Below are 15,171 nucleotides of genomic sequence, written 5' to 3' on the forward strand. Positions count from 1 at the left end.
CCCTTGCCTTAAAGTGCATGTGACACGAAAAAGCATGTTTATTTCATAATACGCGACATTTTATGCTCCTGAATGATATGGACCGCTTGGATGTGTGTGGAAGCGATTGCTATATTTATTTAGTTTTTTTAATCCCGCGCCATTAAAATGAATGACTTCCGGCTTTGGTCTTGCATTGAGGAGGAGGGCGCTGTGACGTGTACGGTTGAAGGTGTCCTCTTCACTATACAGCCGTACTGTTGTGTATGAGGACTAAGGATTCAGCTGATTTTGCGGATTAATACGTTTATTTTTCGCATCACGCCAGCCAAACGGCTGCAGAAAAATCTTGCTTTATGAGGGAGAGGCGTATGCGCCTTTTTGGAGTTTCAAAAGGTTCCCATTCACTGTGGATATTGGCCAAAACAAGCCCTATTGCTGACCATTGGACTTAAGAGGAAGTGAGTTGTTTTGTATTATGTCAATACGAATACAGCGATTACAAAGTAAACACTACAAACTTTAAGTAAAGGACTACTTACGTTTGATCATTGAGATTGATGGGCAAGTAAAAGCTCTCTTCATGCACATTAGCTGCACGTTTGCTGCACAACAACTGCAGCTGCCCTCCTCCGGGGAACGAGCTATAAATTGCTCTCCGCCGGGCGGTTTGCCGGTCCGCGAAGACAATTGACATCCCAGTCGTCATGTCAAATAATCCGGGCTAGTTATGTGTGATTTTCCGCTTCGAAGACTTTGAAACATCACTCGGTTCGGGTTAGCATGTCGGCTAGCTGTCACGCCTTTTGGTTTGTTTACATTCTCCGAAGCCGGGGAAGGGAAATGACATATGTCCGATTTAGGTGTCATAAAATATCGTTCGGGAGGTGCGACAGTAAAGGTGAAGTCGACAGTTTTGACCATTAGGGAGTAATTTTGCCATGTCGTCCTGAATAAGTGCATTTTTATTATTTCATATTCCATTTAGCACAAGACTGTTATTTGTCATGACTATGCCATTACCTATTTAGCAATTGGGGAAAATACTTGGATAAAAAGAATATCCTGTAAAAATATTGAAGTAAAGAGACAGAAACAATGACATTTTGCAGCTCTCTTCGTCGCGTTTTCCTCGTTGTGAATACTTCCCCCACGACGGGGTGACTGGTCCTTCTCAAGCCATTTATTTAGCTATTGTGGAAAAATACTTGGATAAAAAGAATATCCTGTAAAAATATTGGAGTAGAGAGACTGAAACAATGACATTTTGCGGCTCTCTTCGTCGCGTTTTCCTCGTTCTGAATAATTCCCCCTCAGTGGGCTGAATAGTAAAACCGATGAGCCCAGTCTCCCGCTGACGTCATCTACCTGTTGGGGACGCTAGAGCCCTATAAAGGTAGGCGTGGCTAACCGGCAGATTAAAAGACTAATTTCTCGTCATCTGTGCTTTGCTAAATTGTTGTATATAGTCGAATCGTCTCAAAATATGATTCTAATTCACATAATAATGCTATTTAAGACTTTTTTTCTCCTGTCGTATGCTCTTTAAGGACCAACCCTAACCTTAATGGAGGCCCACACTAAATATTTTTATTATAGTCTATATTGAATAGTTACAACCGGAATATACCCCTTACTACTGACTTCTCACCTGCTTCTAATGTCAAACACATATTCTGTCTTACCAAGACTTATATGTCCAATAGCACCACCACCAGACCCCGCGTACATGAATAAAGAAATCCTCTGTCAACTAACTATGAAGCTTAAAGAAGAAGTTGATACACTGAATGGTGCATTTCCTTCCTTTGTATTTGATGCGTTGGACAGAAGAGGACAGATGGATGCCATTTCACCAACCCAGACTTCACATTTTGCCAAGCATTTCTCGGAGAGATTGCCCCGGGAAAACCCCTGTGGTGCTTTGCCTGCTGTGAGATTTAAAGAGTCAGCCGTCATTTTATAGAACGCAGACTGACACCCAGCGAGGTTATTGTGTACTTCTTTTTTTTCTTCTGACGTGATCAAACTGGAGGCACGCGGCGATAAGCTGAACCACTGTGAGGGTATCAAGAATCGTCTCTGGATGATGTTTTTTCGCAGACGATGACGCGGGCCCGCAGAACATCTTTCGCTCCCTTTTCATCATCGCGCGAACTTTCAGCGGGAGGCGGCGAGCTCATTGTTATTCCGCGAGGGTCGGCTGAGCTCAGCCAAATCTGCTCGTGCTTCCCTCCTCATTCCCCGTCTGCATTGTTTGGCTCGCAGGGATCCATGAAAGCTCTCATCTCTGCAGGAAAATGTGGGGGGGAATCAAGTAGTGAAGCGTTCTCCCAATGGAATCTGTAAGCGAGCAGTAGGGGAGTCTGAAGGGGAAGACGGCATAGGCAAACCAGGTATTGAAATTAGGGTTTCATACCAGGGTTAGGGTTTCAAGTTACTGATTAAAGTCTACGATAGGATTTAACACCAGTGGTAGGGCCAAGTTTCTGAGTGGATTTTGCGCCTGGGTTAGGGTTTGATATAAATATTTCAAGGCAGGTTGCATTCTCAAAGTATACAAAATAAGCAACAAAAACAAAGTCTAAGGTTGACTAAATTTGCTTGCAAAGTGGAAGCAAGTTGCGTAGCCTCTTTCTTCTTGCTGTGCATGGTGGTTGACGCTGTGTGACCGTCTCCTCCAAGGAAGGTTGCATCTCTCCTTGAACGACCGACGCTCATCAATAAGTGATGCCTTGTCTCTTCCAGTCTATCACACTGAGGGAAGCACTGCCTCGATTTGTTTTAGAAGACCAAGCGCGACACAATGCTGTTGGCATCCACAGCCTCACTCTCCCGGCAAACCACCACACCTCCTAAATGCTCTTCCGCAGTTTGATACGCTAAGTCTTGTTTTCTCGATTTTGTTCTTAAAGTCACATTCTTAAAAAATAGGTGTTGTCTCTGTTTAAGAGGTTGCTTGACTGAAAAAGACTGAGAACCCTTGCTACAGTTCCCTGACTCCAAAGCACTCATGAAGCTTTTCACTGCTGCAGCAGAACCTAATCCTATTTCACATTGCCATTCAGCCACCAAATAATCACTTGATGGCAGTCGGAAAGTGATTACTGCCGCTCGTTCTTATCTTCAACGACTGTGGGGAATATACAATGTCCGACCACGACTACAACAACAAACTCCTGTGTGATTGTGGGCCAAGCGAGGAAAAGTCAAAGGGTGTTACAAGCCGTGCAGAGAAAGCCTGTAATAGTTTTCTATCGAATGTGTGCGTGCTGCGTACAAAAGATGCAAGCGCTCTTAAGTCGATCCGCATGGATAAGTAATTAGAACAGAAGCACATCCTTCTACACACAGCCTGCATCTTTAACAATTCCTTCTGCAGCCCATCGTGTTTGTGCATCTTTCCCCCAGCTGGGAGGATTGTAAATAAATTCTTATTTTTGGGGGTTCTCTGTCTGCTCAGGCCCAGAATTGTTTTCCTCGAGTTAATTCGTAATGTTAACAGCACAACTTTTTAAGGGAACTTCTTCCATGTTGGGCAATGCAAACATAAGAGCGCGAATATAGCGTCATTCAAAGATCTTTAGACTTTTTCATCTGTCTTTAGTCCCTCAAATTTCTGGTTTACGACATCTTAAATTTATTTACTTTTACCAGGATACGTTCTTGCAAAAATTGGTGATTTGAGCGGTCATGTTGAGTGACCTAATAAGCTGAATAATGTTCAGTCACTGGTAGGGGTGTAACGGTACACAAAAATCTCGGTTCAGTACGTACCTCGGTTTTGAGGTCACGGTTGGGTTCATTTTCAGTACAGTAAGAAAACAAAATGCAAAATATAAATGTGCTAGTTGTTTATTACACACCTTTGTGCATTCAACAATAGGAACATTAGCCTATACAAAGCTAGAATTCTGCACAAAAAGTAGCGGGTATTCAAAGATAATCCAACAACAATTTGCCTTTCAGACCCCGCGTATTGGTCAGCTTTCTTTCTGAAAGAAGGAAGAAAAAAGAAGTCCTGTGCTAAAGAGAAAAGCAATCCCAATGACAAAGATTTTAACATGTATTTTACAAATGAAATGCCTCAATGAATCTTTTTTTTTTCTTCTTATGAACGGTTTTTAAAAGCTTTATTGGTGGATTTTCTAAAGTTAAAGCACCACACAGAAATTAATAAATTGTGTAAGCAGGATCTGTGTATTATTCTTATTATTTAATTACAGGTGTTTTAGCTCATTTCATTTTATTTTATTTAAGTGGGCTAATATTTACTTTATTCTGTGTTTATATTTTACAAATGTGATGTAGTATTCATTTATATTGTATATTTTATGTGGTATAACTTTAGTTCCTATGTGAATATTAGTTCCTACTTGTTTTGTTGTGGTAGGAGGGTTTTGTATTGAACACGGGGCCGTGTTGGTTATTATTATAGCAGAGAAGACAGCAGTAAATCAACAAAGACAAGTCAACTGTGCCCGATCTACCACTCAAGAGATCTGATGGACTCAAAAAGTGGGTTACGATTGCATATTAGTTTGAAAATCGACTGGATCCACCGTATTTTTACACGAGTGACTTCCGGTCTGCCCGATCCTAGCTACCGGTAGTAGTATTGACGCAGGAGGGTCGCGTCTCGCGTCAAATAATAAACTCTGCCTTTCTTTTCGCGTGCGTCGTGAAGCCGTTTCTGGGACGCATCTAACACGCGGCCGCACTGCGACTGGTGTGCATTGGCTGATTGACTTTAACGCCCGCGTTTCACTGCGTTCTCACGGCGGCCACGTTGTCGCGCCGTTGACCTTTCTGGGTAGTACTCTCCTACCGTGTTGGTCCTTGTTATAGTAGAGAAGACGGAGTAAATATAATCTACACAAAGAAACTGTAACCCCATCGACTCACAGCCTCGAAAAGTAAGGGTTACATTACGTCAGAAACTCGTTCGGTACGCCTCCGTTCGAAACCGAGTACTACGTACCGAAACGGTTCAATACAAATACATGTACCGTTACACCCTTAGTCACTGGAAAAATAGGCAATTCCAAAGAGGTCTGCAAGCCACCTTTTTCATGGCCTTTTTGCAAATTGGAAGTGGTGGCTATGTTTTCTGTGAAGACTTTGACTATACTTTCAATCCAGATGCTCTCCAAATGTTTTAACTATTTGTGGAATGTTTTCTCCCTTACCTGATTTTCAGACATGACATAAAGTGAGGTCTTGTCCAGTGAGAAGGCCATGTCGCGTTGGAGGGGGCTGCTGTCCTTCGTCACTGTCACTGTCTCATACAAGACTCCAGCGTCCAGCAGTCCATCCACGCGGATCTGCAAAAGAATGGAAATAAAACTCTTGTCACCCGCCAATCCTGTGAGTGGGTATTGAAAATGTAGTCTGTTAACACAGATGTGTGGAGTAAAATCCTACATAAGCATACCTAATTACAACCTGATCTGATGAGATTTGACAAAGCATTTGAACACATTAAATGGGATTTGACATGCTAAATTTAAAATTAAATCAATGTGTTACTTCCAAATAAGAGCTCAATGTTAGGGTTTCAAGTTAGAGGACGTTAGATTTACAAGTATAAGTTGGATTTTTGAGCTACGGTTGGAGTTCAGAACAAGGATTCCAAATTCTTAAATAAGGGATTCAATTCATGGTTGATTTTTTGATATCTTAGGGAAAAAAAGATGTTTCTGCTATTCTTATGTAGGAATTCTCCCTTTGATATGCTAGAAGTGTCGCAAGCAGCCCTGGCTGGGATCCGATAGCCGAACTTCAGATAGCTTCTGCCTTGACACAATTTTAGAAAAGTTTAGAACCAAAACAAATTTCTTGCATGAGATGTTGTCAGTCAATTGAAACATAACACAAATCAATAAGTAAGTCAAGCAAACAAATGATAAGAATTGAATTCCTGCGAACTTGTTCTCAAAAAGAATGTTTGGCTTTGAGTGTGACTTTTGGTGTGTATGCCAGTAAAGGCTTTGCCGTCCGTCTTCCATCTTGTTCTACAAACTTGACATGTAATTGCTCTGAAAACAAATGAAAAGCGCCTGTCTGGGTAATAGGCAGCTTATTGATTGGGGCGCTGCTGTCAAAAGGCCTGATGTGAGGTGCCTGAAATCCTCATAAAAGATTGCAGATTACTGGTAAGATGGCTAATATTGCAGATGTGAACAGTAAATTGCCCTGCTTGTCAAATTTAGAAACATATTGATGTGATCTGTGAAAAAGTATTATTTCGACTCCCTTGTGTTATTAAAATTCATTAACAAATAAAGCAAACTGAGTTTTAGAGGGTGGAGTAGAGACTATTGTTTGGAAAAGAATTCCAACATTTCTGTACTTCTTCATGGAGTTCTTCTTGAAAATGATGGTGTTTCTCGTGTTCATCAAAGCGCCGGCACTTGGAACCTCCGATGCCCCCTTTAGTTACAGTCACACATTTAATATTGAAGCAGAAAAAAAATCAGAAATACGTCAGACGGGCGCACTATGTGATGATCTGTGTCACTCACTTAGGTGAGGAAGTGCTTAAAAAGACACGGCAGGTTTTAGAAAAATGGCCAATACATTCATAATGCATTTGCAGCATGATGACATGTTCTTAAACCCTTCAAGATAACACCTAATAATACTGGATATTCACTTTGAATGCTCTTGTTTCATCTGACATGAAACCAGACTGATTATCTTTCAAAATAAGACATTTACACTGTTCAGACCAACGAGACACTTAGACTTCTGTTCTCCGTGTCAAACAGCTGAACAGGACAGATTTATTAAAAATAAATAAATAAATAAATAAAGACATTTATAAATATCTGCCTTTACTTAAGAAAACAGCATTCATTTAATCAATCTATTTGATATTGTCTTGTATATTGAGAAAAGGCAGAAATTGTTGCTTTATCCAAGTCAAAAAATTGACTTATCTCTCATTCAAAAAATATTTTTTCAAAGTTATTTCAAACAATTTTAAAGCATCCATTTTCAACACCCGCTTATCCTTGTCAGGGTTGCGGAGCGCTGGAGCTCCGTCTCAGTTGACTTTGGGTAAAAGGCAAACTACACCCTAAAATGGTCACCCTTCAGTTGTAGGGCACAAACAGAGACAGACAACTATTTGCACTCAAAATCGCACTGCCACTGCATGGGAATTGATCCAGCATTGCCTGCACTGAAGTCAGGCACCATCAGCAACTTCAGTTTCAAAGCAAAATAAATTAAAATGATAAATAATTAAAAAAAAAGAAACAGCAAAGCAATACAAAAAAATAAGATTCCAAATTACCTTACAAATCTCATTTAATACTTCTATTGTACTGTACGGTGTTACTTCCATTACTGTCTCCTGAGACTGAATCTTGATGAATGTAACCAAGAACAACATTAGCAATGCAAACTTGGGTTAAAGCCCTATTTAAATTCAATACAGGCTGGATCATTAACCATTTGATGCAATTACAGCGAGGACGCATTAATTTATCAGACATTTTAATTAGAAGAAATGCAAAAGGCCTGACAACTGTGCTTGGTGTTGCGTGGTTTCTGCATTGTGATTATGTCGTTCCTTCCGGCATGCATCTGGACACGAGCATTGAAGCCCCCCCAAATCACGGCTTTGAACACTTGCCAAGGGTGGCAGGGAGTGCGCCACAGCGGCATTCTCTGAACGGGGACAGCCAATCAATATGGGCTGATTACATGATTGGATCTCCTGGGCTCACGAAACTTCATCAATCCGTCACGCCGCACCACCTTCTAGGCAGCTGTGCACACTCTACTGAAATACTACCTTCTTTGTCTTTCTCAGTCTCTTGTCTCCTCCATTTTCCCCTTTGTTGAAATCTATTTGTGTTGCCCCATTATGCAGTTGTAGTGCTTCTACTTTAGTATTTCCACTGATCCCTCTTGATCACTTTAGTTTGACTGTGAGGGCAGGAATCCTTGTTCAAAAACCACTAGTACTCCAAAATGAAACAAAAGGTATTCTTCAATGATCAGAAAAATCGAACTTGACATTGACTCCTATAGTTTTTTTTTTTTTCGTGTCCAAATTGTGAGCACAATTTCCCACTTCCTCATTAGCTATTTTTGGTCCTTCTCCGGTCACAATCACAGGTGGCAAAAGGATATGTTTAGTTTTCCCTTACACAGTAGATCTAATATGGACTTATTTTAGTTAGTTCTGGTCTTCGGCAACTCTTGATCTCAAATGGTGTGGTCTCAAGCACAACATTAGAAAACTGATGTATTTTTTGCTGTATATTGTCAGACTCCAACTGTGCATCTGACAAAATGCAGTTTTTACAAAACCACAACTGGCTGATGGACCTCTTGCTAAACCACGCACAAAATCAGAAAACTCGGTCACCAACTGGGAAGACAATTAGAGTTGCATAGGAATGTACTGTGTGGTTTTTGAAATTGCAAAAACCCGATTGTTAAACGCTTTGCATGGGGTACCTGTGATTCTGACACCAGGGACTCTGAAAGATTAGAGGGAGGAATTTTTTTGTACATTTTCCAAAGCCAAAAAGAAAACTCACCAAATGCAAGCGGTGGATAAGGCTTTGTAATCGACCACATAAACAAATTAATGTCAAGACATTAACCAAGACAATGATGTTGCTCAAAGCGAAGTTAATGATCGATTTGAAAATAAAACGAAAATAATATTTGACAGCATGTTGTAGAAACGTAGACTTAACTACATGCTAACATTTGACTGCCTACTTGTTTACTAGCTTTTAACTATATAAATACAATAAAATATAACTAATCGAAGCTGTCAAAACCCCAGCGCTGACCTACAGAGTATAGAGCTAGTATGTACATACAGTGGGGCAAATAAGTATTTAGTCAACCACCAATTGTGCAAGTTCTCCTACTTGAAAAGATTATAGAGGCCTGTAATTGTCAACATGGGTAAACCTCAACAATGAGAGACAGAATGTGGAAAAAAAAAAAAACAGAAAATCACATTGTTTGATCTTTAAAGAATTTATTTCCAAATTAGAGTGGAAAGTAAGTGTTTGGTCACCTACAAACAAGCAAGATTTCTGGCTGTCAAAGAGGTCTAACTTCTAACGAGGTCTAACTAGGCGCCACTCGTTACCTGTATTAATGGCACCTGCTTTAACTCATTATCGGTATAAAAGACACCAGTCCACAACCTCAGTCAGTCACACTCCAAACTACGCTATGGCCAAGACCAAAGAGCTGTCGAAGGACACCAGAGACGAAATTGTAGACCTGCACCAGGCTGGGAAGACTGAATCTGCAATAGGTAAAATACTTGGTGTCAACTGTGGGAGCAATTATTTGAAAATGGAAGACATACAAGACCACTGATAATCTCCCTCGATCTGGGGCTCCATGCAAGATCTCACCCCGTGGCGTCAAAATGATAACAAGAACGGTGAGCAAAAATCCCAGAACCACACAGGGGGACCTATTAAATGACCTAGAGAGAGCTGGGACCACAGTAACAAAGGCTACTATCACTAACACAATGCGCCGCCAGTGACTCAAATCCTGCACTGCCAGACATGCCCCCCTGCTGAAGCCAGTACACGTCCAGGCCCGTCTGCGGTTCGCTAGAGAGTATTTGGATGCTCCAGAAGAGGACTGGGAGAATGTGTTATGGTCAGATGAAACCAAAATAGAACTTTTTGGTTTAAACACAGGTTCTCGTGTTTGGAGGAGAAAGAATACTGAATTGCACCATACCCAATGTGAAGCATGGGGGTGGAAACATCATGCTTTGGGGCTGTTTTTCTGCAAAGGGACCAGGATGACTGATCTGTGTAAAGGAAAGAATGAATGGGGCCATGTATCGAGAGATTTTGAGTGAAAATCTCCTTCCATCAACAAGGGCATTGAAGATGAGACGTGGCTGGGTCTTTCAGCATGACAATGATCCCAGACACACAGCCAGGGCAACAAAGGAGTGGCTTCATATGAAGTATTTCAAGGTCCTGGAGTGGCCTAGCCAGTCTCCAGATCTCAACCCCATAGAAAATCTGTGGAGGGAGTTGAAAGTCCATGTTGCCCAACGACAGCCCCAAAACATTACTGCTCTAAGGAGATCTGCATGGAGGAATGGGCCAAAATATACCAGCAACAGTGTGTGAAAAGCTTGTGAAGAGTAACAGAAAACTTTTGGCCTCCGTTATTGCCAACAAAGGGTACATAACAAGTATTGAGATGAACTTTTGGTATTGACCAAAGAATTATTTTCCACCATGATTTGCAAATACATTCTTTAAAAATCAAACAATGTGATTTTCTGTTTTTTTTTCTTCCACATTCTGTCTCTCATGGCTGAGCTTTACCCATGTTGACAATTACAGGCCTCTCTAATATTTTCAAGTGGGAGAACTTGCACAATTAGTGGGTGACTAAATACTTATTTGCCCCACTGTAAATATACTTTATATGCTGCCACGATGCTGGCATTGATTGATTGATTTTAAATAATTTTGTTGCTCCTTTTTGGTTCTAGATTTTAAAATTGTTTGACTATATTTTCTTTTAAAGGAATAAATAAAAAAACAAAAATACTAACATAATGTTATTAAGTCGCAAATGTTATAGATTTTCGGTAACATTGCAGGACTATGACATGTCTGATGGGATTCATGCATGATTAGGTGTAATTACAAACACTCAAGTAGTAAAACTCGGTGTCAGGATGAGCGATCAAAAATAGCTTAGAATAGGATACCAGCATACACACTCACAAAGGAGTCACACAAATACTGGGTTTTCCACCTCACATGGCTGATTTGTGCACAATCCACTCCTCCCAATTACTTATCCCCCCCCCCCACTCCCCCCCTTCTTTTTTTCTTTGGTCATCAGGACTCCCACATGGTGTCAACTGGAAATACAACTGGCTAACGATAGCACCAACATATTCATAGTTAGAGTAGGCGTTCTATGTATTTCTTGTTGTTATTTGTACTTCTTCTGTCTCTCTCTCCTTCTTTTCTTCTGTCCCCCCCTAACTCCTTCCTGTTCGCTACTTTTCTACAATTAAACGAGGCATGTTGAATGATCACAATGGGAGGATGTCATACTCCCAGTTGATACATTAAAACTGTTCAGACTAATAGGGGCACTCAGATTTCCATTCTCCGTGTCAAACAGCTGAACAGGACAGTTAAAAAAAAACAACACAAAAAAAAACAAGATATTCGGTAACGTCACATTAGTTCAATCAGTGCTGGCATCTAGACAGTTTATACATTTGCATCACTCTTTGTTGGTTTAAGGAAATAATGTGGTCGAAATCACTTCACTTACCCTGCAATGCACAAACCGCATTGCTCCTTGATGGTGTTGTCATCAGCAACTTTGACAGTGTGCCTGAGGGGTTTCTCATTTTTAAGTTGCGAGTGGTAGCATTTTGCCTCGATTATTAACACGGTCTCCTCTCTTTAAAGTCTGACACTATAGACATACCGCTCCACTGCGTAGTGCAACCCTCTCTGTATGCTTCTAGACAAAATGTTTTCATTAAAAAACAAAACAAAAAAAAACAGGTCTGTTGTCTGCTGTAGTAGTGCAAATTCTGAAATGTGAACTCCCGCCATCATCCAGAAATAATTTCTTCACTCAGTCACTGTCACTGAGAGAATTTGACAGAGCCTTGGGTTGTCAGTTTCCCGAGGGGGCAGGGCTTAGCGATAGATCCAATGAATATTACTGTATATATTACTCTTACAGTCGCTTGAAAGTGGCTCTGGCTAACAATCTATCTTTCAAGTCATGGCCAGATAAACTCAGTGGTGGAACAGTTTTTCAGTCATAGAACAGTGGGGTTAATATCTTGATGAGTGGGTCCGCACTACAGAGATCCAATTACTTTTCTTGCAATTGTAATTTGTTTCGTGATCACGCTCAAAACTCAGATCAATTGCATCTCGTATTAACTTTACCCACTGAAATGAATGATTAATGGCATTAATCTGTTCTTCGGCCCTGGAAAAAAAATCCATACATTTTCTGCTTGCAATGTGTTTCTTTGTGTTGTGGTGTAAAAGAGGTTATGAGGTGCAAATCACCTAAACAGTCACATTCTGTACATGTACAGTACTGTAAATCCATCCATTAGGTTTGGTGAGTCATGAAAAAACCCACAAAGCAACAACTTAAAGTACTCTGTTGAGAACCAGACTTTAAATCATGCGCAGCCCCGATGATTTCCCATTTTCTAAATTCCAACAAATTGGATCGACCAGCATCTCGGACAACATTTTGTTTGTCCCCTCCACTGTATACAGCCTGAAGAATCCGTGGGTGCACACAAGCATCATCCTCACTTTCAACAAATTCAGCCTTTGCGGTCCACTTGATGTCACGCCAGATCCAACCGGACTCGCTACTAATGCTGAAAAACCAGAGCAAAGCTTCTCACTTTATCCTTTCTTTCCAGTTCCTCACAGCTGACAGGGCTATATATTTTTAACCCATGAATAATGTCTAAGCCAATAACCGCCACTTCCTTCCTGTGTGCCACATTCCACTGCAAAACCTGTAATGGATATACACAGCTCCGATTAGCATGGCTCCCACAAACACAAATGCAACCTGAGCCTTAAGCAAACAAGCTCCATCTTAAGAGTTCACTGGCTCGCTCTCTTGGCCAAAGAAAACACGCTCCAGACTTCTGAGATGTCACTTGAACTCTGTTGTAAGGCTGCCAGTCTTCACACGAGCAGCTTAATCTCTCTTCCACACCTGGGATTCATTTTGAGATTAATTTTCACTTTAGATTTTTTTTTTCAAAGGGGGATACATGTAAATAGGCCAAAGCGGATGATTACTATGTTTATCTGGCAAAAGCTGTTCAATCCCCAGAAAAAAAGTCCATATGAGGCTGTTCATTGTGTGAGCGCTAAACACAGCTGACACAAACGAGACATAAGGATGGTGACCCAGGAGGCCTGAAGCTCTCTGTGCGACCAATCACTGCCAATCTGTCTCATTAAAAAGGCTCTGTCTGTCTGTGTTCCGGTCCACACCCAGGAGGGCACATTAGCTTGACCTACAAATTTTTCTGCGAAATTTTCAACTCTTTCTACACAAACTAGAAATCGGTCAGAGACAAATATATACATGTAGTAATTGTGTCCTGAGAAAACACTTGTAACTCTCAAGAACAAGACCACCTTGAGACCATATTTTGTTTTGCCTCATTCTTGGAGGCCAAATGTCTTTGTCCTGCCTCATTCCAGACTTCCAAAAGTCTTTGACTCGTCTTGGTATCGGACTGGCCAGTCAAGACCAGCACTTTCATTTATTTGAAATCATGAATAACAAACCCCAGATGTTTGTTGGTTTCACTGTAACATCACATTTCCCGTTATTAAAAAAAAAAAAAAACTTGTGAACAGCACATTTCATGCTAAATGTGTTGTCTGTTAGGACATGCATGAATATGGAGGATCATTTTAAAGAAACTCTTGCTCAATGGGTATTTTGATGAGCTAAAATTACGTGCCAAGTATTTTGCGACTGACATTACAACCTTTTTGGCAGCCACCTCCCGGATGAACGAAAGCTCCCCGATTGCCGTTTGACTTCACACGGGAAACAGCAAGTGCGTCGTCGCCTGCCAATGCCGCCTTCCAAGGCCAGGATGAAACGGGCAAGTTGTTCCCAAAAATTCCTCACGTCAGTCCCGGCAGATATTCCTGAATGATGTGCATCTCATAATGCCAAATTACATGCTGTGACTGTGGCTCGAGGTAGTTTGCGATTCCATCTTTTGTTCCGCGACTCTGTCCAGCAAGTGCATGCTTTTTGTCATTTTTAATATTATTTTCTCTAGCTGATTTGTATAGTAATTCCATTAAAAATATTCATTTATTGTTTTTAAGACTCTAAGGTCTGATAAAACTAGAATTCATATAACGACTCATAGAGGCAAGCATTCCCAAATGCTCCCTTACGCTCAACTTGATATTATGACTCAGGGCGTGCAACACCATAAGCTTCAGACAACGGGCCACCTTTAAGGTTGACTAGCTGTGCATATGGTTCCATCGTGGATGAGAAGAGCGCACATTGATTAGCCTACATATCCATCAGGGCCACGCGTATGCTAATGAGTAAAGAGCCAAGCTAATGAACAAAGAGGGAGGCCGAGGTTACTGAGGTGGAGACGCATGTTGCAACAGGGCGCTAATCATTGGCTCGCCATGTGAACCACTGTCACAAAGCTGTTCTGAATGAAAACGGGGTTTACGCATAGCAATTTTAACCAATTACTGAGCAACCTAAATGACAAAGGGAAAAAATTACGTGTGCTGTATTTCAGAATGACAAACTCTGTGTGCCGAGCCCAACCATATCTCCACTGACATTCAAGAATCTCCCACCAAACCAGGGGTTTGTTGTAATGGGAAATGAAGAGATTTACATTACAGTGAAACACAGTCACATACCGGTATGAGGTCGTGTTCTCCGAGGGTACTTTGAGAGTGGGCAGTTGGAGCCAGGATAGAACCATTAACCCAACTGGGCAAGCTTCAGGTCCATCTAAACACACTGTGTTTAGGATCATTATTCATGAACATAATTACGGTAGCCTTATTCATACTTAAGTTTTGATTGTTGTTTCTCAGTGTCATAATAGCAGTTTATGGAACACACTCCACACCAGAAGATTATTTCTCAGGATAATCTTTAAACCTGATTTGACATCTGATATTTGGGCCTTTGCTGACTTTGACAAGATTTGAGAAAAAAAATGTTTTATTTTGGAGCCCAGAAGCCATGATTGTCACACCCAATCATTCGTAACCCGCCACCCAACCACGATAAAAATGTTCAGAATATTCTTTCTGATAATCTTTCCGACTATTTCGATCTGTAGGGGAAGAATGTGCACACCCAACACTACAAGGTAATGTTTTTGACGATCAAGCTTTTGTTGACTTACATTTGAAGTGGGAAAACTCTCACATTTTGCCCAATTATGGTATTTTTGTGCCACGCTTTAGCTAGTGGTTAAGTCAGTCCGTCTTGATCTTGATCTTAATGGCTAGTCTCCAAAATACACTAACTTCACAAATGGCTCCTCTGTGTGTCCACATGCTCTCTTTCCAGCATTTCCTGTTGCCTGTTTCCTATTCTGGTCCACGAGCAGCCCCTCCAAAAAAACTCCAATGA

The 15,171-nt window shown here is 41.0% G+C and overlaps 1 protein-coding gene across 3 annotated transcripts in view; it reads right to left on the reverse strand.

The window, feature by feature from the left end:
• Positions 1–15,171, reverse strand: part of LOC130921453 (plexin-A2-like) — a 168,045-nt gene that overhangs the window by 83,238 nt on the left and 69,636 nt on the right. For all 3 annotated transcript variants that reach the window (XM_057845371.1, XM_057845372.1, XM_057845373.1), the window contains one exon: positions 5,169–5,303. In XM_057845371.1, coding sequence (XP_057701354.1) covers positions 5,169–5,303 — 135 coding nt within the window. The remainder of the gene's footprint in view (positions 1–5,168; positions 5,304–15,171) is intronic.

Source organism: Corythoichthys intestinalis, chromosome 9, assembly GCF_030265065.1.
Source record: "Corythoichthys intestinalis isolate RoL2023-P3 chromosome 9, ASM3026506v1, whole genome shotgun sequence".
In the NCBI taxonomy this organism is placed as follows: domain Eukaryota; kingdom Metazoa; phylum Chordata; class Actinopteri; order Syngnathiformes; family Syngnathidae; genus Corythoichthys; species Corythoichthys intestinalis.